This window comes from Cyanistes caeruleus, chromosome 15 (genome assembly GCF_971803275.1).
Source record: "Cyanistes caeruleus chromosome 15, bCyaCae1.hap1.1, whole genome shotgun sequence".
NCBI classification, from domain to species: domain Eukaryota; kingdom Metazoa; phylum Chordata; class Aves; order Passeriformes; family Paridae; genus Cyanistes; species Cyanistes caeruleus.
In genome coordinates, this window is record NC_141715.1 from 11,590,977 (window position 1) to 11,616,577 (window position 25,601).

Sequence of the window (25,601 nt, forward strand, 5' to 3'; positions counted from 1 at the left end):
ACAGAAAGTGCAAAGCTTAAATGCAGTTTATTTCTTTTCAATTAGATGCTTACACCAGAGCAGAGGTTGTGTATGAGTGGACACGGGAACCAGCAAGATCAGTGGTTGTGGCTGAAGATGGCTCTCGACTGAACCAGTACGATTTGCTTGGACAAACTGTGGACTCTGGAATTGTGCAGTCCAGTACAGGTCTGTGAAAAAAGTTTTGGAAGCGTGATATTTAACTGTCAGGATGTAATTCAGAACAGGATTGAAAAATACAAAGAAACAACAGTGAGACCTAAATTATAGTATATATACTTCAGATTAGGAAAACATGACTCTGAAAAAATAATACATCCTGGGATTATTTTCCTACTTCAACTGGTGGTAAAAATACTTAAACAATTAAAAAGCTTCCTACAGCATCAGATCTAGCCAGGAAAAACAATAATTCATGTAATAAAGAAGCACTCCTCACGTTCTTCTCATATTATCTGCTTACTATCAGATAATATTTTTATCAGCCTATAGGCTGATAAAAATAGCATAACAATAGCATAACAATCCTCAAAGATTACGTTTCTGGAGGCAGTGAAGTCACTAAAAGCAGTACCTAATACTAGTACTAAGTACTAAGGAAGTATTTAGGGAATGAAAAAAAAACCTTTTATCAAACTCAAAGCCATCTGAAACATCCAAACTTGATTTCCTTTAATGCTGGCACCAGCTTAACTCCAAAAATTTAATGAGATACATAAATACAGCTAACATTTATAGTATGATATACCTATGACCTTGAAGCTGGCTACAACTCCTTCTTTGTTAGCTTTGCAGTGCTTATTTCAAATTTCTTAAAGTTTGTTTTCTAATAATTCAGACAATCTAAATGCAGTAAGAAACTGAGTACAGGGTATGAACAAGAGCTCTGTTGACCAGATTGACTGGTCAGTGGACCAAAAGCAGCACTGCTTTAGGCAAAGTGGTTGTATTGCTTTGGATACACTTATAGCTGCATAAACCAAATTTCCTAATGTGTTGTTGTTAAAGTCAATGAGCATTTAAGGGAAAGTGAGTCACTTTGAGGTGAACTGTAATTTGTGTCTGAATTTTTTATTAAGCTTGTTAAAATGTATTCATATGCTCTATTAAGCCAAGGAAAGCTCTCACAGACAAGTTTGTAGATTACTGCTTGGACACTTCTGTTAAATTGATATAAAAGTAAGTGGGAGGGCAATAATAAGAACTTTTCATAAGATCAGCATCAACACAACTGCTCCCATTGCTGAGCACAGAGGTGGGCAACAAGCAGGTAAAAAGAGAAGAAGTCTTGACCTTCCTACAGATGGAAATGTTGCCATTGGCTTTTCTGCAGCCAATAATTCACCCCAGCTGCCCTTTGCTGGAAAATCAATAGGATTTGAGGGGAACTGCAGGGATCTCAGCTCTTGGTTCTCTCAGAGACACCTCACCAGCCTGTGGGGCTGCCTTTGCTCCCTTCTTGCTGCGTGTGCTCTAAGGGCAGTAAGATAATCAGAAAACACTCATGAGGGAACATAACTAAACCAAATAGAAATGCCAGACACAGCTCATTAGATATCAATGTGAGGAGCATGCTATAAACTGTTAAGAAGGGCAGACAAGAAATTTTTAAACAGAACTGAAACATAAGTTCAAGATTTCTTCATGCATTTCCATGAAGAAACAAACAATTTGTTTTCCCCATGTTATTTCAAAGATTTGAATTCTGCCTCCTTTTTCTATCTGAGGAAACTCTTTACCATTGCTATCTATAAAGTTAAATACAGTGTAGTTAATACATAAAATATGCCGAGAAGAAGATATTGTTGTCTGGATGCTGAAAAACAGTACAAAGAACTAAATGGAATAGTTACCAAAACTGAAAACAATCCCATTACAGAATCTTTTTATAGTATTTACAAATTTATAATGCTCTTTAATTACTACCTGATAAGAATACACAGTTGTGCAAGAAACATATTTATTGCTTGCAAATTCAATGTCTCAAAGGAAAATCCTTCATTATTTGCTTTGGAAAGAAGAATGCTTTGCTTTCCCCATACTAAAGGTAAGGATCAGAAGTGGTTAATAGCCCCTTTTTACCTTGAGGAAGGTGGGCAGATAGTCTCAACAGCATCTTTCAGCATGTCTTTGTCCTCTGATCACCTCTGAGTTAATATATGACAAATGTAATGAAAGTTATGAAATTCCTCCCTGCTTTCACAGTTGTAGATTGTGACTCATCTTACAAAAAGGCAAAAGGAATTGAAGTCAATCTTCACTTTAGAGTTCTCAACACACCTTTATTAGTCCAGAAAATAAAGCTCTTTTTAAAGATTCTGTGGATCTTTAGAGCAATCTACAACATCTTGGGCAAATATAAGATGATATTCATAGTTGTGTTGAATTCTAGATAATTATTTTCCCAGGGATCTGGATGTAGCCACGTTATTCCAAACATTCTAAAAACCATTAAATGATTTCATGGATTTATATTTATTTATATTTATTTTTAAATATATTTTAAATTTTTTTAAAATATATTTATTTATATTTATTTTTAAATTTATTATATTTATTATTTTTTTCCCTTTAATTTCATCCTTTGCAAGTAGGCCACCTGCAATCCTTACTTATGGATATAGAATAAGATAACTACAAACACTGATATTTTAATGACAAGAGAAGCTTGAAACATTACAACTTTTTTATGGTATAGTTTATTCATCCATTCTAGCAATGGAATATGCAGGTACTACAGGCTTAAAAATAGTATTAAGTGAAATAATAATTATTGCTGCTGCTGTTTCGTTTAAGCAGAATCATCCATTTTTATTTGTATGTAAAATTACTGTTACTCTCCAGCCACTGATTCATATTGACTCAGAACGATTTTAAAATGATCCTTTTTGTAAGCACCTTGACAAATGCTTGAAGGGCTTGTGCAAGGTTCTATTTATATAGAATTTGCCACCTTGAAAACACTGCTTTGCACTGAGAATTATCAGGATTTATACTCAAAACAGTTAATTTTTTCTTATCTCTGTAAATCTGCAGAGATGATACTGTTCTTAAGAGTTTTTTTTACTGAGTTAAATAGTATAAATAGTAAATGATATGATTATTTATTTTAAATTAATGGCAAGGAAAGCCTTACTTCTGTACCTACAGTAACAGAAAAAGTAGTTACAGCTCAAACTAAGTCCCCACATCAAACCTTATGTCTGATGTTATGCACATTAACTTTAGCACTGATAAATCTGGTTTTTTACAAATAGTTTACAGAACACTAAGAAATGGCTGTAATGTAACTTTACTAAATTATCAACTATCTTCTATGGGCACAGGTTAGTTTATACCACCTGCACATTTGACTCAATTATTGCAATATACTGTATTGTATAATATAATAACTATATTATTGCAGTTATACTGTAGAATTAAGGGCTAATTAAGAGTTAAAAACTGCACCTACAGAAGCACTGAACACAGGTATAAACTCTTCCAGACCTCTGGGAATATTCCAGTGCGGAGAGTCATTCAAAAATTAATATAGATGCAGACTTTGTTTGACGACTTTTAAATGCTTCATAATGTGTATTACATATAAACTAATTAAAACATTGGAATAAATAAAAGAAAAACCAGATTTATCTGCACACCAGATATTTGTAGAAGACTTCAGGAATTACAGTTTAGCTAAGAAAAAATACCTTTCTTCTAACTTCCTTGGATAAGAAAAGATAAGAGATAAGAGGATATAAGATGTATAAACTACAACTTGTGAGAGCAATCAGACACTGAATATAGGCAATATTTTTCTCAAGAGCTATTTGAAATTTAGACTGTAAGGAATTTTATGGTTGTATTGCAATTTAGTACATGCTTTCAAAATAGAATCACAGAGGAATTGGAAAGTTATGAGAGTGATCAGCAGCTGTCACAAATGTGGCAATGCTATTCAATTAAAGAAAGCCATGAAATATGGAATGCTAAAGATGCAGTAAATAACTGGAGTGCTTTCACTTCCTGCAGTCATTTCAATCAATCTTATCTACTATCTTTTAAGAAGTGACTGCCAAATAAGTGCAGTCCATTGGTACTGTGGGAACTTAAGAACATGTTTTTGCCTTGTAACTGAAGTGCAGAGCATTATTCCAGGCCTCTGCTTTGCCTAACTCACTCCTCTCAGCATTACCTTTATCTGACTCCCAGCTCAGACCTGCTGCAGTGCTTAACAGATGAGAGTAATCCCTGTCTTTTTTAATTGCCTTTATGCTTTGGATCTTGTTCTCATTTTCCAGAGGTTAAAAATACTTTGATAATTTAAGCAGCTAAATAAAGCTTCAGAGTACAGTGGTGTGTTCACTCTGTATTCTTAGCTTGCCATCTACAATCACTGAATTAATTCTGACATACCATTGTGCGCATTCTATATCTGATTGCATTAAAATAGTTTCTCACGTCATATTTTAAGTAGATGAAATTAAATTATTGGCTCTCCTAGCTAAGACTGGCACCTTTTGTAAGATCATAATCTCTGGTACAGAGAAGGAGGTTGTTTCAGTGAAAGTTAAAGAAAGGTGAGCAAAATTCAGGTAATAATTCCTACTATACTACAGCCACTCCTATTTTTAAAATAAAAAAAAATTTCCTTCTATATCCTTTGTTTTACCTCTCAATTTAAAATTTATTCTCTTTCCCCCCTTTGCTACTGTCTTTTATATTGAAAGAGTATTGTCACATTTCATAAGTAAGTTTTCCTTAGGGTTAGAAATTGAGCAAGATTGCTCAAATGAATGTTCTTCTGGACTCCGCATTACAGAAATGGGCATTTGACATGCTCTGTGCATAAGCAGTCAATGTCTAGACATAGTTTTTCAATCAAGTTTAAGCTTTTCCTGTACAAGAGCAGTTTTCTCCTTCCAGCTGCCTACATTTTAAAATAGAACTACAGTAATTTCACATGTCATCTCTAATCTAGACAGACGTTTCCATTCCGTTACGTGTCTACTTGTTTCATTCCTAAGATGTTTGTTGCATAATAAAGAAGAATCAGTCTACTTTAAAAAAAAAAAAAGTTTCTCAGTCTTTGAGAATATACTGTTTTCCAAAATCCATTTTAATTTATATAAATAACAATCTGAAAATTAGCATTATTTGCTTTGCTGGCAAGAAAGCTTTATGGAATTATATTAGTATGTTAGAATATTAAATATATTTATATTTATTTTTAAAGTATAAATAAAATTATTTATATATTAAAAACCAATTAATTTTCATTGCATTTGGATTACCCAGCTCATACAATTTTGCAGCTCCAAAAGCACTAGTGCTAATTAAAATATTTTGTGTTATTCTTGTAGTAATCATTTACTGCAGGAGAGAATAATAATTTACTAAGGTACTAAATTTGCAGAACAGGGACACTTCAGAGTACATAAAGCACCGACAGTGGTAATGCAGACACCATCACATCAGCAATTACGTCTTAACTCTGGCCCAACAGAAATGCTTTTGGGAGGCTGTCTTGATTTAGTTTTTAGATGATGTTTACATGGGTATGCTGTGGTAGCTTTCCATCTTCTAATAGAATAAGACCTTCTATAGGAGCTTTAACCAGTTAATGCAGACCTTCATTTCACTACTCAGCAAATATGATAATTTGTAAATGTAACTAGGGTTTCCCAGAAATATCTAGTTTTGTATTATTAGGGAAAAATTTAAAAACCCATCAGGTTTATTAAATGTTTTCTCCACAGCTGAACCATTTTGATTTGAGGACTTTTATTTTATAATAGGGATGAATGTAATGAAAAAATACTTCCTATAACGACCTCTGATGTGTATATTTATAAAGGCTTTAATGTTCTTTTTTCTTGGTTTTAGGGGAATACGTTGTTATGACTACACATTTTCATTTGAAGAGGAAGATCGGTTATTTTGTCATCCAGACTTACCTGCCATGCATCATGACAGTGATACTGTCACAGGTGTCCTTCTGGCTTAACAGAGAATCTGTTCCAGCAAGAACTGTATTTGGTAAGAAAGACCTCCTGGCAATCATGAGGAAATCTGTTTTCAGAAATCTTATGGTAAAAATAGTTATGTGTAACACAGTATTGGAGAACAGTGTAAGCCAGGACATGTTGCAGCACACAAGAGCTAACAAATGACATTGTGAAGATACAGGTCCAAAGCTTTTAAACTGATTTTGAATGATTGTTTGACTGAAAATACCTCAAGAGATCCATTACCATTTGAACTTTCCAAAGCAATCAGATTATGAATAAAACAGCTCTGACAATGGCAATAACGTTAATCATGGGATTATCAAAAAGGCTTTAATCAATGGGTATCCGTCTTTTGACATCTTTAGAACCTCTGAAAATTCTTATTTTAATTTCTTTTTTTTCCTTAATCCCTTTTACAGGCTACTGTTGAGATCAACAACAATTTGTTGTGCTTACAGCAGTAATTACATGCACTCAAGGAAGGTAGTGAGAAGGCAATCTAACAGACTCTCAAGTTAAAAACAGCTGGTTCCTAGAGTTTAACCACTGCTTCCAAATGTTTACCTTAAAATTCTTATATTCTTTCATATTCTTTGGTGATATTAATCCAAATCAAGTACATATTAAAAAAAAAAAAAAAAAAAAAAAAAAAGGCAACAAATTTTTATTTAGGAAAGCTAGAACCTGAGATTTATGCTATGTGACCTAGTCTTTGGTGATGTCCAGATGGGACTGCTGAACATCTTTGGCAGGAGGCAGAAGCACCCCCAGCCAAGCTGGCTTTGACACTCATTTTGCTGCCTCAGGGCACTGCAAGGGCAGGATGCTTTGGGCCTCTGGCTTTGCCAAAGAGAATTAATCCATTTATGCAGGACATGGCAAAGCCAGAGAGTCACTGTTGAGAAATGCGGCCTCCGAAGCTCTTGTTGAACAAGAGCTATTTTTATGGATCTTCTCTTGCACCCTTCACAGCTGTGCTTTAGTTCCCCAAATTCTCTGGAAATCAACCACAGCTTGTGTAGCCTTACACCTCATGAACCAAGCAGTGGCTTTCTGTTGATATACAGATGTGCACTTACAGGACAGTGGTTTAGACTACAGTATAATTAAATTTGGGTTAAATATTTTTCTTTAGATTAGCAACTAAAATTAATTCTGAATTTTTAACATCAGCTTTACTGAGAACTAATCTACTAGGGACTTTTATAGTCCAAGTATTGAAATGGTAACTGTTTTACCTCCTTCTGCACATGCCATTTAAAAATAAATATCTGATCATCAGTTTGAAAAGCTGTACTTCACTGTCACTACATGGAGAACAGAATTTCCTGGTCTCTTTGGATAATATCTAATACTGCCCAGCTTTCAAACTGCTGTCTTCACAGGCTCAATAACCCACAAATTTCTCAGTTTTCCTTTTAGATGGCAGTTATGTAGTAAATACTCTTGCGTTTACTCCATCATTATGTATGAAGAAAACTTTTTTCATTTCAAAATGGCAGTGAAACAAAGTTTCAGAATGCCTTGCATGAATGCATATACACACCAAAGCACAGCTTTCATCTTTTAGCCCACTTAATACCACAGATAATAAAACTTATAAATTTTCTGCTACTATGTAAGAGAAATAAAAGCTCACTAGTAATAAGTCAAAGAAAACATTTGGTTTTATGTCAGGAAAGAGAAATTGCTTCCTCATTAGGCACTAATAATTCATGTACTTCACACTACCACATAAATATGTTGTTCATTAATTGACCTATTTTAGACCACTGTTCATTTCCACTGACACTCAGTGCAGCAAAAATGAACTCACCAGGCACATTCAAGACATGACAGTGCAGTTGTCAAGGTAACTTGTGGACGTGTGATTTGATGTAAATGCCTGGCGTACAGAGACTCATTTTTCCAAGCAGCTGCAAGCAGAGTGAATTCAGTATAGTTCTGCTTCCTCTCTGGGCCAGGTAGGAGGAAAGGTTCAGCAGTGAGAAGCTCTGATGTCAGAAATGTAAATTACATTGTCATTCTTACATAAAATCTTTGCTATCTTCAGGGTGTCAGTGAATAAAGGGACAGAAATCTGTTGTAGTGGTTTTAGTTTGCCAATCTGAAATTTCCCAGCCAATGTACCAATTAAATGTAGTGAGTCTAAAGCTGGCCAAATAGCAGTGCACCTATTAGAATTATTTACTCATTTTCTGCTGAGAGGTAAGATTCTGGAGGAGAGCAAAGCAGGCCCAAACTTTAAAGGGTATAAAGAAAACTTCATTAACATAAATAAAAGAAAAATATTAAGAAATCAGAATAAACCTTCAGAACATTTCCCCTCTCCCAACTTTAGAGATGGTAAACAGTCAGTTTACCACCTCTAAAATAATCTTTCTTCAGTCCACTTAGGGAGTCTCTCTTTCCATGCCATGGAGACTTCTCCACAAGAAGCAGTTCTCTGGTGTTTCAGTGTCAGAGTGAATCAGCCACCCAGGAGATGGAAATCTGTTCACATGTGACAGTCCCTCCCCTTGACTTACAGCTTGCCCCACAACTGTTTTCGAGGGTTCAATCTTGGGCTAATGGGATACCACTTTTAAGGACGAGCTGTTCAAAAGCAAAGGTTCTCTTCATCTATCTCTAAAATCATTTTCGTCTCTGGGAAGAGAGGTTTTCTTCTTCCCTGAGAGCAAAGGGTCTTCATTGCTTTTGTCTCTCACTGTTCAAGCTTCTCCTTTGGGTCACAGCCACTTCAACAAATGCTTACTTCAGCATGGGTGCCTTTACTCATGTCTACTTTGAACACTCCATCCCCCCGTGCTTTCTCATGAATCACAGGGATATTCTAGTGTATCATAGCCCATCACCATGGCCTCACAAAAGAATTTCAGCCCAACTAAGGCATCTCCTCATTCTCCGTCCATCTGAGATTTGACTCCTTTACTGATCTTGGTGTCTTGATGTTGTTTCTCTACGTGTCTTCACCCTTTTCGCCCAGTTGAGAGAGGATTGATGTTTTCAAGTTTCATCTGTGCAGTGAAAGAATTAATATCTCCCCGGGCACGCTGATGTCCAAGTGATCTCTGCCGGACGGCGGCTGGAGCTGTTTACGGTGACCACGCTGTTGGGAGGCAGCTGGGATCTCAGCAGCCAGCCTAGGACTCAGCAGCAGCACGCCACAAGCTGATGCCTTCCCTTCCCTTCCCCCTGCCCGGTGGTTTCTGGTGAAACTCAGCAGTGGCAGAATTTCAGCTGAGCTGCAGCCGGCCTGGCTGTGCTGGGGGAGTGGGGGAGCCCGGCCCGGCCGGGGCTGCAGCAGAGGCCGGGCCCGGCCCCGCCAGGCCCACGGGTCACGCTGTGGAGCGGGGCCTGCCCGGCCAGCGCCCAGGTACTGTTCAAAAGCCAGAAACAAGAGCCATTCCCGGGGCTGTTCATTTTAAAATGTGAATCTCACAGAGGTTTGTTCAGCTCTATAACTGGCTTATCAGCATGCCTGTTCTCAGAACCAGCCAGCAATTGGTTTTGCCAGACATGGAGGAAGATCTTAGCAGCTTCTCTTAGAAAATCACTTCCATGGGCTGGCTCCTTCCCTCCTCACCAAAAATCAGTTAATGCTAAACCAGCACATCTGTAAAACTATTGATTCAAAAAAATAAAATAGCACATAAATCTTGGTGCCCTTGAATATATCTTTGAAGTATAATATCCCAAATAAGCTGAAACAAGTTTCTTAGTTTTCTAAGTATCTCAGAACTGCTGCAGGAAAGAACTAAAGATATTAAATTGTTACTTCTGTAGTACAATTTGCAGGGCATGAATAAAGAACGGCAACAAAATCTTTCAAATACCAGGAAGAGTAAAGTAGTTCACAAATGATATTTCCATTCCAATATTAAAAATAGTATTCTACTATAACAACATCAAAGAATAAAGCATAAAAAATGTTTTGAAAATCAAGCAACTTCCACAGAATTTGAAACCTGATATCCTCATTTAGAAACTGAACTCACGTGGGGCAGTTTGTAAGAATCAGGGTGTAGAAAAGGCTTTCCTATCTATAGCAGCTGGGAAATGAAGCACAAACAAAGCCCCTGGCCTGAAGACACAAACTCTTTGCTTTGCAGGAGTGACAACTGTGCTGACCATGACTACGCTGAGCATCAGCGCAAGGAACTCACTGCCCAAGGTGGCCTATGCCACGGCCATGGATTGGTTCATAGCTGTGTGCTATGCCTTTGTCTTCTCTGCACTCATCGAGTTCGCCACAGTCAATTACTTCACCAAGAGAGGATACGCGTGGGATGGCAAAAGCGTTGTTCCAGAAAAGGTAACACCGCCTCATATCCATCCCAAAAGATCATACTCTGCCATGCCTGGTCACTCTGTGGGAGGGGGTTTACCACAATAAAAAATTCCTTTTATGTAGAACAGTTTTTACTCCAAAAGACTTTCCTCCTGTGTCCACATACAGCATTTCTATGCCATGATTACTTAGACATTTAATACTACTTCTGACATATTGGGTGATACTTAATGCTATTAATAATGAAATACTCTACTGAGATTTTGACTTCTGCAACTGAACAGAAAAAAAGATGTATGTGTATTATTTTAAAGCAAGGCAATTAATTTTTTCTCTTTGAACAAGAGAAAGTGTGCATGTCTCAATGTAAATGTAGGGAAAAAAATGTTGTAGCTGCAGTATTTGATAGTTCCCAAGGTATAGTGCTCCCCAACATGAAATTCAGAAGGGCTGCTCTATCATGACCAAATAAATCATCACTGGAGTTATTTTTTTCCTTTCTTAGCCATAAGAAAAACTTTATTTGTTTAGAAGGAGGAATTGAGAGTTGTGCTGGGAGTGTGCAATCCTGATCTGTACCTCCCTGAATGCATGAGAGAAAACTCACACTGATTCTTTTTGGTCTGGGATCAGAGCTGGTCCCTAAGGTGCATCAAGAGATTGTTGAGGACATTTAGGGGATGAAAGAGAAGTTTCCCATTTATTGTGAGGTACCACATCAGTTGCTTCTGTGAGCAAGCTCATTCAGTTGGGTTAACTTGCTGAACTGGTTATCATGAACATTCACAGACAAGAGATTCAACAGAACAGGTACTTGGAGGAGGAGATGTAACTCCACTGGTATGCAAAGATATATTTTTAATTCAGGATTATATGCATATATATTATTTATGTATATTAGTTGCATAAGTCAGTGAAAAAAACCTCCAAATTAAATTAGGGCACTTATACAATGGCAACTACTTACTTTCATAAGTATTGTAGAGTGAGTGAAGTAACAAAACAAACTTACACTAATGAGCTGCACAACTGCTTCTGAATGTTGAGTTTTCAGTTATTGATACTATTACTGAAAATAATTTTTAAAATATTTTTCCTGTTTTCATGACATTTGTTATTAAAAATGAACTGCATTGATAGAACTGTATCCTTAAATATTAAATATTACCTTGCTAATTTATTCTCCCTTGTAATGCAGTTACTATAGTGAGCTGTTTCATTTGTTACAAAGAAAATTACATTCTAAAAAAAACCCTACACCAATAAACATTGTTTAAAACATTGAAGATTTATGGCTTTGTGCTCATTAGCAGGTAAGGGGCTTTATGTGTCATTTGCTGGTACCTGGTGGTGTGAGTTTTCTTCAGTGAGGCAAAGCGAGCAAGGCAAGCTCACAATGATTAGAGTATCGCAGCTTAATCAAATTTAGAGCTCTAATTAGCTGTCATATTGCTTTTTCATGAAGTTGAATTTGACATGAAATATTAAGACCCAGGCTGGTATCAGAGTTTTCTGTGGATCAGAATTCTAGTGACATTTAAATCTATTTGAAAGGGTTTCCTCTGAGACTTCAGTGAAGCTGCTCTTTGTCTGATGGATTTATTGCTGCTCACCAGAGTATCTGAATGAGAAGTAAACAGGACTGCCTTCACACTCAGCAACCATGTTAGCAGCCTCCCTACCTGGGAGGGGAAAAAATGGACAGCCAAAAAACCCAGAAAACCACCAAAGCAAAGCAAGCAAACAAAAAAAAACAAACAACAAAGAAAAACCATCAAAAAACAAAACCAAAACAACAACAAAAGAACAAAACAAACCACCAAAACAAAAAACCTGTCACGCTTTTTTTTGTTGGTATATTTCTTGAACCTGTTTATTCCAAAGATTTGAAGTTTTTCTTGGCCTGAAGCTCAGAATTTTGTTGCCATAAATTAAAGAACATCTACATCAGAGTCATTAGGTGAATCCCTTTCCTTACTAAGTAGCATAATTTAACATTTGAGCCTACATTTCTTTCCAGCATGGGGCTCTAAGCTGTTCCTCCACGAGCATCTCCCCACTTGCTCTCAGGCTTTTGCAGCTTCGTTTCCTGTTCATGTGTCCAGCAGAAGTCTGCCAAATCCCTGAAGTGTTCACATCTTGAACAAGAATTTTTTAATCAAAACTCCATTATTAGGGGGTCAAAGTAGCCATTAACCTATAGCTGATCTGTCATTAAGCACTGTGACCACATAAAAAATATTGCCTCCTTGGGACAGCTGCTTCTTGAAAACAGAGAATTGTGTTTGCTATCTTGTGAAACGACATAATAGATCAAATTCCACTGATATTTTCTCTTCAACCATATCTTTCCCTCATCTCAAGAGGATAAAATGGATAAAATTTGCTTTTCCTTTTTTGTGGCAAATACTACCTGAAGATTTTTCTAAGCTGTTGGAATTAGCTATATTTGCTTAGCTGTTGGAATTTTTGCTATATGTTTTATTGTTGGGTTTTTTGCTCATAATTGGAGGAATCCTTACACCTTCTTAATGACCCACTACCTCTTTCTTCTGTGTTTATCCTTGGACAGTGGCAGAAGAAAGGGTTTAGTCTGCCAGAAACCAGGACATGCCCAGATGTCAAAATTCACTTTTTTTCCTACAACTAGATCCCAAAAATAGAATACTAGAAAATATAAGGACCTAGGGATAAAATAAGTTTAAATGAGCTCAATAAACCCTCCTCCACTAAAAGATATTCAATATATTCTTGCCTTAGCAATGTAAGTAAGTGGATGAAGAAGTCACACAGACATTAAAGTCTTTGCATATGGAATTCCATTTCAGCCATTATGATCCCATTTTAAGATTCAAACATGAAAACTAAGTTCCTAATCCATAATGCATGTTCCTTTGGTGTAAACCATTAGTGAGTAGAATACTGACAGCTTTGCATCTTATTGAATAAACCACTCATTTAGAGCATGGTTACATGATAATTTAGTGTGTCTTTTTGTGTATAAATTATATTAAAACTCTTCCTATCACAATATTTGTCTTAATGTTCATTAGGCTACACTAAGAATTTGGCATCATGTAAATTTTTATCCTGATCAAGGGAAACAGTCTATGGGAATATAGAACTGTGAGTGGTTTGTCACTGCTGATTATCATTAAAGGTGATTTTGCCAGTGAGCCTAGCTATCAGGTCTCATTATTTTTATCAATCATCTAATTTGGTTTACCTAATACAAGTAATACAAATGGATGATTTTGTCTTTGTTGTCACCTAAATATTTTGCATGAGTTATATATCCAGAACTAGCTTCTCTCTTACAGCTTATTACACTTTGTGGTATGAACTCAACTAATTGCAAAATGTTGCAGTGCTTTTTCATAATTTCATCTGTTGAGAAGGTATTGAGAATGAAATTTTTTCTTCTTTCTTCAGCCAAAGAAAGTGAAGGATCCTCTCATCAAGAAAAACAACACATACACAGCTGCAGCTACGAGCTACACCCCTAATATTGCAAGGGACCCTGGGCTGGCAACCATTGCTAAAAGTGCAACAATTGAGCCCAAAGAAGTTAAGCCAGAAACAAAACCTGCAGAACCCAAGAAAACTTTTAACAGTGTCAGTAAAATTGACCGGCTATCAAGAATAGCCTTCCCATTGCTTTTTGGAATCTTTAACTTAGTCTATTGGGCTACCTATTTAAACAGAGAGCCCCAGCTAAAAGTTCAGACTCCACATCAATAACCTCATTTATTCGTATAGTTCTGTTTTGTCTTTCGCTCTGGGAATTGCTTCCCTTTTTCACCTACAGTAATTCCCATTTGCTCCATTGCCTCTGTCTTAAAGAAAATAAAGGTTTCCTTAGTTAGCAAAAGGTAAAATATATCTGTATATTTAATAAAACTGTGTGTGAGGGGGAGAAGATTATAAACTATATACTTTGGAAAAGTGATTTTGGAAATGGAAAAGAGTTGTAGAGTAGTTGTTTGGAAGGGTAAAAAAAAAAGAAAAAAAAAAAAGAAACCATTTGTAGCAAGCTTAGTACTGAATATCCCCAAAAGATAGTGTATATGTACATGAAAAAGATATTTTTATTCAGAAGATTGTTAGGGAGGGGGGGAAATATTCTTTACAACATTCCTGATTCACATCCTAGACTGTATCATTTATTCAGCCACTGTTTATAATCTTTTCAAGGATGTAAAGCTTTCCATTTGCTGAATCCCATAAAATATGTTATTTTCCTAATCCCTTTTCTCTTCTATGTTTCAAACTACCTGACTTATAATATTAAATAGTCTTTAATGAGAAAGGAAATCTACTCACTCTAGGTACAGTTTGTCACTGTATAGCACATAAGATCTAATGGTAACAAATGCTTTAATCTGCTCTCTTACTGCAAGCTTGTTCCAAGCATTAAGTTGTCACTAGTCTAGATTTAAAACCAGCTGCACAACCAAGTGCAGATCCCAAATTTCTATCACCTGTGTAATCCAAACAATTCCTGGATGCTTTAAAGATAGCTTTTACTCATCACTATGTTTTAGAGAGTTAAAACAAAAAAACAAACAATAAATTTTTGCAAGCTCTAGATATGTTGAATGTATTCTTTTATAAAATGATACATTAAAAGAAGCTTTAGACTGAGATTTATGAATAGCAGAAAGATAAAATATAGTATTTAAATAATATCTGTAAATATGCAGCATGAGATTGTACATTTTTTTACTTTTTTAAAGTTGTGTTCTTAAAACATTGTGTAGGATTCACCTCTTAGCTCTTAATATGTTGTTAAATGCTCAATAAAACATATTTAGAGCCTGAATTAAAGGAAAAAAAAATCAGTGGTACTGGAAAGCTTACAAAAATAAATAAGCAGAAAGTGCTTGGAATTTTTTCCATTTGTAAAGTGGTTAAGTGTACAGCAGCTTGCAATTTGACAATGTCATCCAATGTATACTATTAGATTAATGACTGGTCTTCTCAGGTCATGCATAAACACTGAAGTATGGGATTATATTTGGTAGGTAAAAACGGTGAAATATTGGCTAAGACAGAAGTTCACCTGTATATTACTGCTATATTTGCTGAAACATAACTGTTACATTAAGCGATGTAATATATGTAGCATTAAATACAAAGAAGTCATACATAAAAGAATGTACAGGAAAATAGATTTTATTGAGTAAACTTACTACATTTCATTTTTACTGTAGCAATATATTTGTAGGAACAATATGTAAGGGCTTTAAATACAAGATGTCCATTTTGCAGGTATTGTGCTCCCTTTAAAAAATCCTAGTCAGTATCATTACTGCTAACTCTTAGAAATAAACTTTCAGATAAAGTTTTTTCAAAGAGATTGGAAGAATGGTGGATATTTGCAAGAATCAATTAAAAAAATGTATGCTATTGAATGGATTTTGAAACAGTACTACATGAGCCTCTAGAGAAACAGCTACTGAGAGTCAAGCTTAATAGGCAGTGATTTTTAAACTCTTAATAAATCAAAAAGTTGATATTCTCCATCTACAAAAGGAAATATTTAATGTTTCATTTAGAGATTTATTTTTTTTAAATAATGCTTCATTGTCTAACATTTAGTCCTGTCTGAACTTGATAAGTTTGATAAGTTATCTGATTGGATCTTATTTAAAAGGGGATGTTTCATCTCTGGTATCATGTGTAGATATATGTATAGAAAAAAATAAACTATGGCTCTTTAACTTCTGTGTTCTTGTTTATCTTGTTATTTTTGGCATTAAACTAGTGTGTTCATTTAGGGCATTTTATCTTTCTAGCAATTCATAGCTACCTTTTGGTCTGCATTTTGCACATTAGATGTGAATATTACTTAACTAGTCTGCTTTTTGCTATGCAATGATTGCATTATATCACCTCTTAGTTAGTCTATGCCAATAGTATTATACTGTATAAACTTGACTGCACAAAGACAAGGTATTCTCTATGTAGCTTTTTTACAATGCTTTGCTAAACCATGTAATAATAGTAAGTCTTCCTTGAAAATAATGATACACTCTTATAGAGGACAGTTTCTGTTTACTCCTGAGATAATTTTAAAAAGATGACATTGAATGTTTATTGCACCTCAGTGCAGTGATGTGGCAATAAAAACTAAATCTAATAGAGGTTGTTTATGGCAGAAGCATGTATTGCTTTACAGAGTTTAGCAAAAGCTCTTTATTTTATGTCAGACTGTAATTCTATTACAATAATAAAGCTAAAAATGTTCAATAATGCAAGTGAATGTTTTACTTTGGTTTTCTTTAGTTACTGCCTCTTATGACACATTGCTTGATTAGCTGCTATTCATTCAAAAACTTTGTTTCCTTGGATTTGGTAATGAATGCAGTTTTAATAGATGTGATTCTCTGTCCAGTGTTTTCCAGGGGCAAATATAACAGGAATGTTTCCCAAATCTGATTTGACATTCAGAAAAGATAGTTCACTCTGTACCATGTATACTCAGTAAGGCAATTAATTGCATCAGATGAACAATTATTAATGTTTTGTACCACAACATTGAATAATACAAGGTAGAAACAAAATAAAATGCATTTTTTCCCAGATAAAATGGCAGATAAACCAGAGACTGAGAGCAAAAATATTTAAAATAGAGATTTAACTGGTTAATAAACACACAGATCTAAGAAAGACTGGAGAAGAACCTCAGGCTGTATAAAATAATATTTCACTTATTAAATTAGTTGTACCTTTCAAACAAGCATATGCATACCTTAAAAATTTTAATTTTCAACTCCTCTTTCTTTCCCAAATAGAAAAAAGGAGAGAGGAAAAGTCAATCCAGTGCATTCAGCCCTAAAAATTTCTTGGAAATGATCCTGGAAAGCAAGGCTTGTGGTCTTCTGTGGGGAGAGATATGTACAGATGTACAGCTCTAGACGACCCAAAAGGCTGATGTATGTGCATTTGTATATAACAACATTCATAGCATTCTTAAACATGAGTCCTACAGAAGGCTTCTTCAAAATGGAAGGAAAGAATGGAAGGTCTCAGATTCCATTAATTTATTATGCTTTCCTCTATTTGGAATGAGGATAATGCAGTCTGAATCCCTTTTCCTTGCCTCCTACAAGTGACTCCACGGAGATGAATCCCTATGAAAACCCACCCGGGCTTTTCTGGAAGACGATGGTAAAGGAGGTGTTTGAACACCCACCTCCTGTGTACACATGCCAGATGCAGAGCATACATGGGGATTCTCACATCTTGCTCAGACATTTTTAGGCAGAATTTCACTCAAGTAAAAATGAGTCAAAATGTCTAGAGGCAACAAGATTTGACTCAGAATAAAAAAATATATAATAATATTCGGTTTCACAGTGTGGAGGAACAGCCTCATCAGGTGACAAGTTCACAGCCTCCAGTCAGTCCAGCATCACACCCTGACACAGGAGTTCTGTGTTTGTTCTGATATTACATCAACAGAAGCTTCTTCTTTTTCCTTTCAATCATCCCTAGAAGCTACTGCAGGACTTTCTCAGTGATCAAAAACCTTTTTTACACCACCAATGACTTCTCTAATTAAATTCTTTCTCTTGGACTCTAAGACCTGGAAAACCTGATTTTCTTTCTATCTCCTTCTATTTTTCATCAATATGACAAACCAACAGCTTATGAAACACCCTAATGTCTGGAAAATGGGGCACACATGCTTCAAGGAGAAAGAAATAAGATAACTTCTTGCAGCCTGTGCTTTTTATCTGAATGACTGTCCAAATAAATTAGGGTGACTGGGAAAAGTCAATTTTTTTTTATGGACTATAAAAATATCACTCATACTTTGAAATATAAAAATGCAAGATCTCCTCAGACTTTCTATAGCAGATCCAGTGAAGAAAAATATCCTCTCATTATGCATAAACATGACATAGCTTAAATAAAAATGCGTTACAGTCCTAGCACATGAATATTGCAAGTGAAGTGTATTATCAGCTTGTCAAGCTGTTGCTGTCATGTTCCATCTGATTACAAAGTAAATCAAATACAAGAGAGGTAAAAGCCTTGAAACAAAAAGTTTCTATAGGCTCATTCTCTCTGGCCATAGGCCCATCCAAACTGGCATGATGACTTCACAGATGCTGATGAATTTATTTGATTAAACTGCTTTAAGGCATTTGAAGAGGCTCTGAGTGGATTTTGCACTTGCAGCACAGCTGTTACAGGCATCTCACCCAAAGACTAGATACTTCCCCTCAAAAACTTGCAGATCAACCAGCAAAGGGCACAGCTTTTCTGAATGTGCTGTCAAGGGAGCAAAGATGTGTTTGCTGAACCCTTTCCTCAGCCAAGGACATTTGAATGCAAACAGATACAATTAATTTCTTTTCAAGTGTCCTTATATATGCACTATCTGATCAGCCTCAAGTGGCACAAGCCTAAGGATCTAAACCAGCCCCAAGATGTTAAATTTGTTTAGCAGTGATTTGGTGTTGGCTGCCCAGCACACTACCTTTGCTACACTCTTTGTTTGATTTTACATGTATCATCTGATTAGCACCAGATCCCTGCAGTGCCTCATAGGAAAAAACAATAAAGCTGCCACAGAATTAATGAAATCTATTTAAAGACCTCACATACTTGGAGATCCTATTCCATTACTGCCCATAGCAGCAGAACCACACTTCAAAGAAGTGGTTTGTAAGCTTCTAGGATGGCTCTCCATAGTGATATTTATTAATATAAAAAATTTACTGCAAGGATATGAAAAATTCAAGAAAAAAAAAAATGAAATAGAAGAAAATCTTTTATGGTTATCTAAACCCAAATATAAAACATAGTGAAATTAAAATAGAATGATATTTTGTCTAAATTAAATTATCTTTTTATGAAATATTTTATAAAAGCAATAAAATGGACAAGAATTTTTAAAATGAATACACCTTTTGAATCAGAGAAAAAGACATTGGAGGTCATAGTAAAAACCACTGCTGATTATTAGGACCTGCTGTAGGCACACAAATTTAAGAAAGAAAATTAACATTTTTCAGTTAAACATAATCAAATAAGAGTTCATCTATTTTCTTGAAGAAACTGTTAATAATTCAGGAGACATTTCAGAAGGGGTTTTGCTTTGATTTTGCTTTTGTACAAAACACCACAAAACTCAACTTCTGGTTTCATCTTTCTCCTGCCTGAGGAACTGTAGCAGGCAAGAAAAGGTGAGGGGCACCATTCTCCAAGGTGGTGATGTATTTGACAGGAAATAGAAGAATTACAAAAATCCATTAGCTTTAACATGATCATGTAAAAAGTATTTTTGTAGCTACACGTAATGCTCAGCTACACCTCACGGACATGACAAAATAATACATGGATTAATGTAAAAACATGGCTTGATAGGGTTTGGTTTCCTTTGATATGCACATCCCTACCATGCCTCACCAGCCCTGATTTGACTCTGCTCATTTAGACCAGGTAAAATGGGGCTTTGGGCCACGAGGGCCTTTACCTGTTTGTTCCTGACCAAACTGTGCTCTGAAGAAGGCAAAGAAAATTTTAATGAAGTAACTGGAGCAATGTATTCCATTTCAACTGTTAAAGGACAGTGTGAACTATGAGAGTAATGAATGTACTCATGCAATGTTTAATGGCCACAAAGCCACAGTGTTCATGCCTACAAGAACTTCTTTTACATACATGCCATCTAATTCCTCCAAAGACTGGCAGATTTTTAGAAAAGGTAAGTATTTTCCAGTTCCAGAGGATGCCATCCATGACTTCACTAGCAGCTTTCTAAAAACGTATTGGAGCTGTGTTCTGGTCACTGAGCTCCTGAATATCAATGCTTATGTTCATTTCTGATCCTAACTCAGGCTCTCCTCTCCAACAAAGTTTGCAGGGCCAAAAGTTCTGCATCCATTTAACAATTTTTTGAACAGACAAAAAAACTTTTGACTTTCAACTCCCAAAGAGTATAGAGAAGAATAATTCTAAGACTACTGAGACTGAAGAGCAAGATTGTTATGGACAATACAAAGAACTGGTAAAGCAGAAAGTCCTTATCATAGCTTTAGTTGATAACTAACCATCCATCATTCAATCCCCTGACAGCACTGGTCTGCTCCTAGCAAATGAGTTAATAAAACAACAAAAATGCTTTCAAGTGGAGATGCACAGAATTAAGCAAGTGCCTGATGCTTTTGAAAACCTCATTATTTCTATCCATGTACAGAATGACTTTTAAAAGCATACTGATGATGCTAAAAACAATTATAACATGAAAAACACTAGACTGTGCAGCAAGTTCTGCTAACAAAATTTAACAAAATTCTACCAGAGCATGAAGCTAAAAACCTTTCTCTTGCAGCTACGTGAACAATGCCATAAATACTTAGGTAGCAAGCCATGGAAATATGGGTTTCAAGACTTTGAAAGAGACAAAGAATTCTAGGTTATATTCACATTGCTGCAAAACATTTTCTTAATTATATAACAGAGCTTGAAATTTATATTGAGGGTTTGCATAGATCTGCATGGAACCATTCATCAGAAAAATTAAAGACACAAGTTACCTGTTATGTTCCTATGTCAGGCATTAGTTGGAGCAATAGGGATAACAGATATTCAAGTAACTCAATTCTGTGCTATTTTTATCACATTATTCAAAACTGACAGAATTTATCTTTCAATACAATTTTATTTTTCCTAAATACCACCCTTGGTTAATTGAAAAGTAAATTATATAAAAAGCAAGAATATTAATTTTGTTACAGCCTTAGGTTCAAAAGCAATAAGTAAGTGTCAAGAGATATAACCATGTACCTAAAGAAAAGCTCTTTTATCTGGCTAGTGCAATAAATAAATGTAAAGAAGTTTATAAATAAACATGATTAATTTATTTATAAATGTCTAGAGATAAGAAATAATAATAGTTCTCTGATGTAACAAAAGCTGACGTATTTATTACTAAAAATAATGTACTTAGAAACAAGAGTTATAAGACAACAGGCTGTTTTACTACAGCCTCTTAATGGAAATTACATGAATAATGAGTCTCGGGAGGCTCTTTCCAGTGATAAAGGTAAATATTGGCTCTAAAAAATGTCAGACAAGTTATTATATCTCTGTATTGCAAGCAAGCTACACAGATTATTAGCTATTATTTTGTTTTATTATATCTAGCATTTAATAGCTGGGAATGTATATTTAAAAGATAAAACGACTGATAATATCTGAAAGCACAGTCAGTGCAGAAGCAAATAATCACCAATTTGTTTTCACACCATAACTGTGGCTGGATGGCGTGCAGGAATAAAGGAAAACAAGCTTACATCAAGGGCAGTGCGGTGAAGGAGCTTGAACAGAAACCACCACAGAAGAAACAAAACTGCAACAAATCACATTAAAATCTCAGATGGAAAACATAACTTGTTTCTACTACTGTTAGTTTCTATAGTGGAACAGAGAAGATCTTGCCTGAGATCTCAGCTCTGGTACTTGACCCATTACAGGGTGCTCTTTGCATAGTTAGAATGGACACCCTGTTCTCCTCAGTGCACACAGAGAAAAATAAAAAGACCTTGCCTGTAATACACCAGAGGGAATAATTGAAAGTAAGGAAGGTGTAAAGTCAGAGTTGAAGTATCTTAACACAGGCTGAAGGAGGCTGGCAAGCAGCAAATGTGCGCCTGTATGAAGGGAGGAGGAGATGATGTCAGAGCTGCTGATCTGTAACTCCTGGGTTTCTTCAGGAACCAGTGCCTGCATGGCCAAGCCACCTGAACAATGTCCCCCTGCCCACTGCCCTGCCTGGCAGCCCCTGACCCAAACACTCTCCCTGCAGGAATGTCTGGCCACAGATTTCTGGGGAAAATCCTCAGCCTGGGTGTGGGGCTGTCTCTGTGGTCCTCTCTGAAGGAACACTGTGGCACCACTGATCAGCAAGGCTGACAAGGACACAAAGCTGTCCTTGGGCACTCTTTGCTCCTAAGGGGGACAAATTGTTCTCACAGGAAATACACTCCTTATCTCTGAATAATTCTGATTTAAATGTATTAATTGTATTAATTTGATTATTTCCACAGTTAAACCATTAAGACTGGATGTATGCCAACAATTTTTTTGTACAAGAAACTCAGACTTCTGCAGGCAAAAAACCACAGCCTGTTAGCTGCAATAACTGGTAACTGGGTGTCAGCCCTGGGGTTCTGGTTGGGTTTGTACCCCTGGGGTTTCTCCCTTGCTGTGCCCCTATTAGTCCCCAGCCTTAAACTCCACCCTGGCTCTGTCCCATAAAACCCATCACCCAGCCTCTGTTCTGGGCTTTCTGTCTCTGGATTTAAGCTGAGTTTGTTCCTGTGCTGAATAAATGGTTTCCTGAGCAGAAGCTCGTATCAATGGAGTCCCATGGCACTGGTAACTGCATCCTCCCTGGACAAGATCCTGCAGCCCCAGAGTTCAACAATCTGAGATTTAGGAACTGTTCATCTGAACATAACTTTCAGCCCACTTCTGCACAGTCAAGAGAAAAATATTCACCACGGTCACAATACCATATTTTAGGTGATGAAACCCAAAGGCTTAGCTGTGGTTTAACTGTCCAAGGACTCAAATTACCAAGTCTTTTTCTGGGTGAATGTGGACAAGTCACTTTTTCAATAATGTGAAATGGTAATAATAATGTTGAGCTGCTAAAGGATGCTTATGTTTCCCTCTTTAAACAAATGGCGTTTAAGAGGAAGAATTGTTTGCAGTTCACCAGATTTGAAAAAATCATGTAAGGATCTACTCACTTTGCTCTCCCAGGCTTCTTCAATGATGTTTATATTCTGCTGAGAAAAAAAAGTCGGGTATCAACTAGGTATTACTGCCATTAGCTCTAACAGCAGCTAGGATCTGTGATGTGTAATTGGGACTTCTCAACAGTGAATGCTGTACAAAGAGCTAAGAGGCAGGTAATTAGAAAAAAGCAGGAAAAGCTGGAAACCTCACCACAGTAATGGTAATGTTCATGTACATTAAAAGTCTCAGCACTGGAATGTGCTATTAATACCCAAAATTCCAGCTTGTACTAGGCAATAGCATACAAGCACATTGTGGCTAAGTAAGTTTTAAAAGAGAATTCTAAATTAAGCAGAAATACATTTTGTAGAAACCTTTTTCACCCCAGCATGTTTCTAGTGAAAAATCAAAGACATTAGGATTTTTGAGATAGATGGTTCTCACACAGCTTATGGAATTCTTAGCAGAAGTTTACAATGTCATGACAACACCTTTGGGTTTTGTGGTTGCAGGGTAGACACGTTCCCTTTCTCGCAGTGAATTTCTTCATAAAGAAGGAAGTTTCCTAAGTTTGAATGGTCTCTCTGTGGTGACTGATTCCCAGCTGTAATATATTTCAAAGTAACTGTCTTAACTCACTCTACCCATCAGACACACTCTACAGTTGTCACTTCTGATGTTCCAGAAACCACCAGTCTGACTTACATTTCTTTTGCCATTCATGTCACTGCTGGCCAGCACAGAGCAACAGAGGTCAAGGGGCAGAGCTGTAAAACTATGCCAAGATGAGGAAAATCAATTCTGGAGCCCAAAAGGCAAAACTACTGATGCAGAAGATTACTAAATACAACCAGTTGCCTTATGGCTCTTGAATCTTCCAAGGAAGACACTGTGAGGCTGCTGTTCAATAAATATGAAACACAGTCTTAGGGTGAGTTAGAATTTGGATTTTTCTTTTTTCATTGCTCCTAATTACTGTTTGCTTGGGGGGGTGGGGAATGGTAGACTGTTTATCTCTATAAAATACATTAAAAGTATTTCTGTAGCTAACATAATAGAAAGAGTGCAAAACCTGCTGATCCTTAGAGAAATTTGCATCAGCTCTGGGACTCTGCCAAGGGCACAAAGTCATTGAGGAAAAATAATTATGTCTTAAATGTGTGTATTTAGATCTTAAATTGTGGTATGATGAGGAGGAACTCTCAACCCTAATGATACAGTTCTAAATCTCTAATCAAATAATTAAAATGCTGTTAAGTTTGTTTTTTTTTTTAATTTATACACATATGTATGAATTTTCTCCCCAAGTTCAAGTGATTCTTCTATCTGCCATAGCTTTAATTTGCACTTAAAGTTTGATGTCTAGACACCTGCAATGCAACAGGATTCATGCACAGGGTACCACACTACATAATTTCCTGAGAAGGATGAACAGAACCACAGAACCACAGTTCCTCCTAAACTGTGGAAACCAATGGAAAATTTGGGGTTTGACACTCACTACTTAAAGCCATATGTAGAACATAACCACTATCTTAAATGAGCCAGAGCAAGCTCCTCATGGGTGATGTACATCTCAGTAACCCCCAAAATTTTGTTCCAATTTCCCATGGAGATAAATGGTGAGCTAGTCAAATGTGTAAATGACATTGATGCACATAACCTGGAACTCTGATTCTAAGTGGATATTTCAGTATGTATAGAGGCAGAACTCTTCACTCACCACCTTTTTCTCCTCCTTTCTCCACAAATTCTTATTGTATGGGCATCATTTGCCTCACAGTCTTGGAATTTTCTACAAAGCTGTTTTTCAAGCTGAGTTCTCATGAACTGGGGAAGTTAAGTCAAATGTGATGACTGAGCACATGATGGCCAGATATATCCTAACCACAGGTAACCACTGAAATGTGGGTTCCTATACCAGTTTGGGGTCCTTGTCCATGCAGGCTGAAATGTATTGAATTTCACTCTTGACAGATCTTGTTAAAATAATAAATCATGGAAATTCTGTTCTCAGTGGTATTAACAGAACATTTGAGCTAGAACTCACTTGCAGATTCCCTCAATTTTGCTAAACCTCCAATTGTGTGCTTTTGTTTCACTCTTGCTTTTGCCAAGACTTGTTAGGGCAAGATATAGGGAAGAGACTTGGGAAAAAAGTGAGATGACAGATTGTTTCATGCATGGGGGACTGTGGGATTAAGAAACACAACAAGCTGGTGGAAAGATTTTGTGGCTGCAGGCAACCTATGTCAGAATTAGAGAGCAGTAGTCCTGGGACAGCAGTGCCCCAGAGCTGTGACTTGTAACAACTGTATATGGCCTAAATACAAAAAAAAAAAAAAAAAAAAAAAATAAATCCCCATTTAGTCATCTTCAATTTAGTCAAAGGAGACAGTAAGACATAGAAAGGAATAACTAAGTAGTTGCTGCAATCCAGTCCATTCTGGGACTCTTATCCTGAATTAACACAGCCTTTGTATGTGATAAAAAATTAGCTTCTGGAGTAAAGATTTATTGTTACTCTCTGTAAG

At 36.2% G+C, this 25,601-nt stretch overlaps 1 protein-coding gene across 5 annotated transcripts in view; it reads left to right on the plus strand.

Moving 5' to 3' along the window:
* Positions 1-16,565, plus strand: part of GABRA1 (gamma-aminobutyric acid type A receptor subunit alpha1) — a 42,269-nt gene extending 25,704 nt beyond the window's left edge. For 4 of the 5 annotated variants that reach the window (XM_086851498.1, XM_086851495.1, XM_086851497.1 and 1 more), the window contains 4 exons: positions 46-189; positions 5,890-6,042; positions 10,127-10,329; positions 13,738-16,565. In XM_086851498.1, the coding sequence (XP_086707624.1) occupies positions 46-189; positions 5,890-6,042; positions 10,127-10,329; positions 13,738-14,046 (809 nt within the window). In that variant the 3' untranslated portion in view covers positions 14,047-16,565. The remainder of the gene's footprint in view (positions 1-45; positions 190-5,889; positions 6,043-10,126; positions 10,330-13,737) is intronic. The other variant, XM_086851499.1, reaches the window with a different exon arrangement.
* Positions 16,566-25,601: the final 9,036 nt, after the last annotated feature.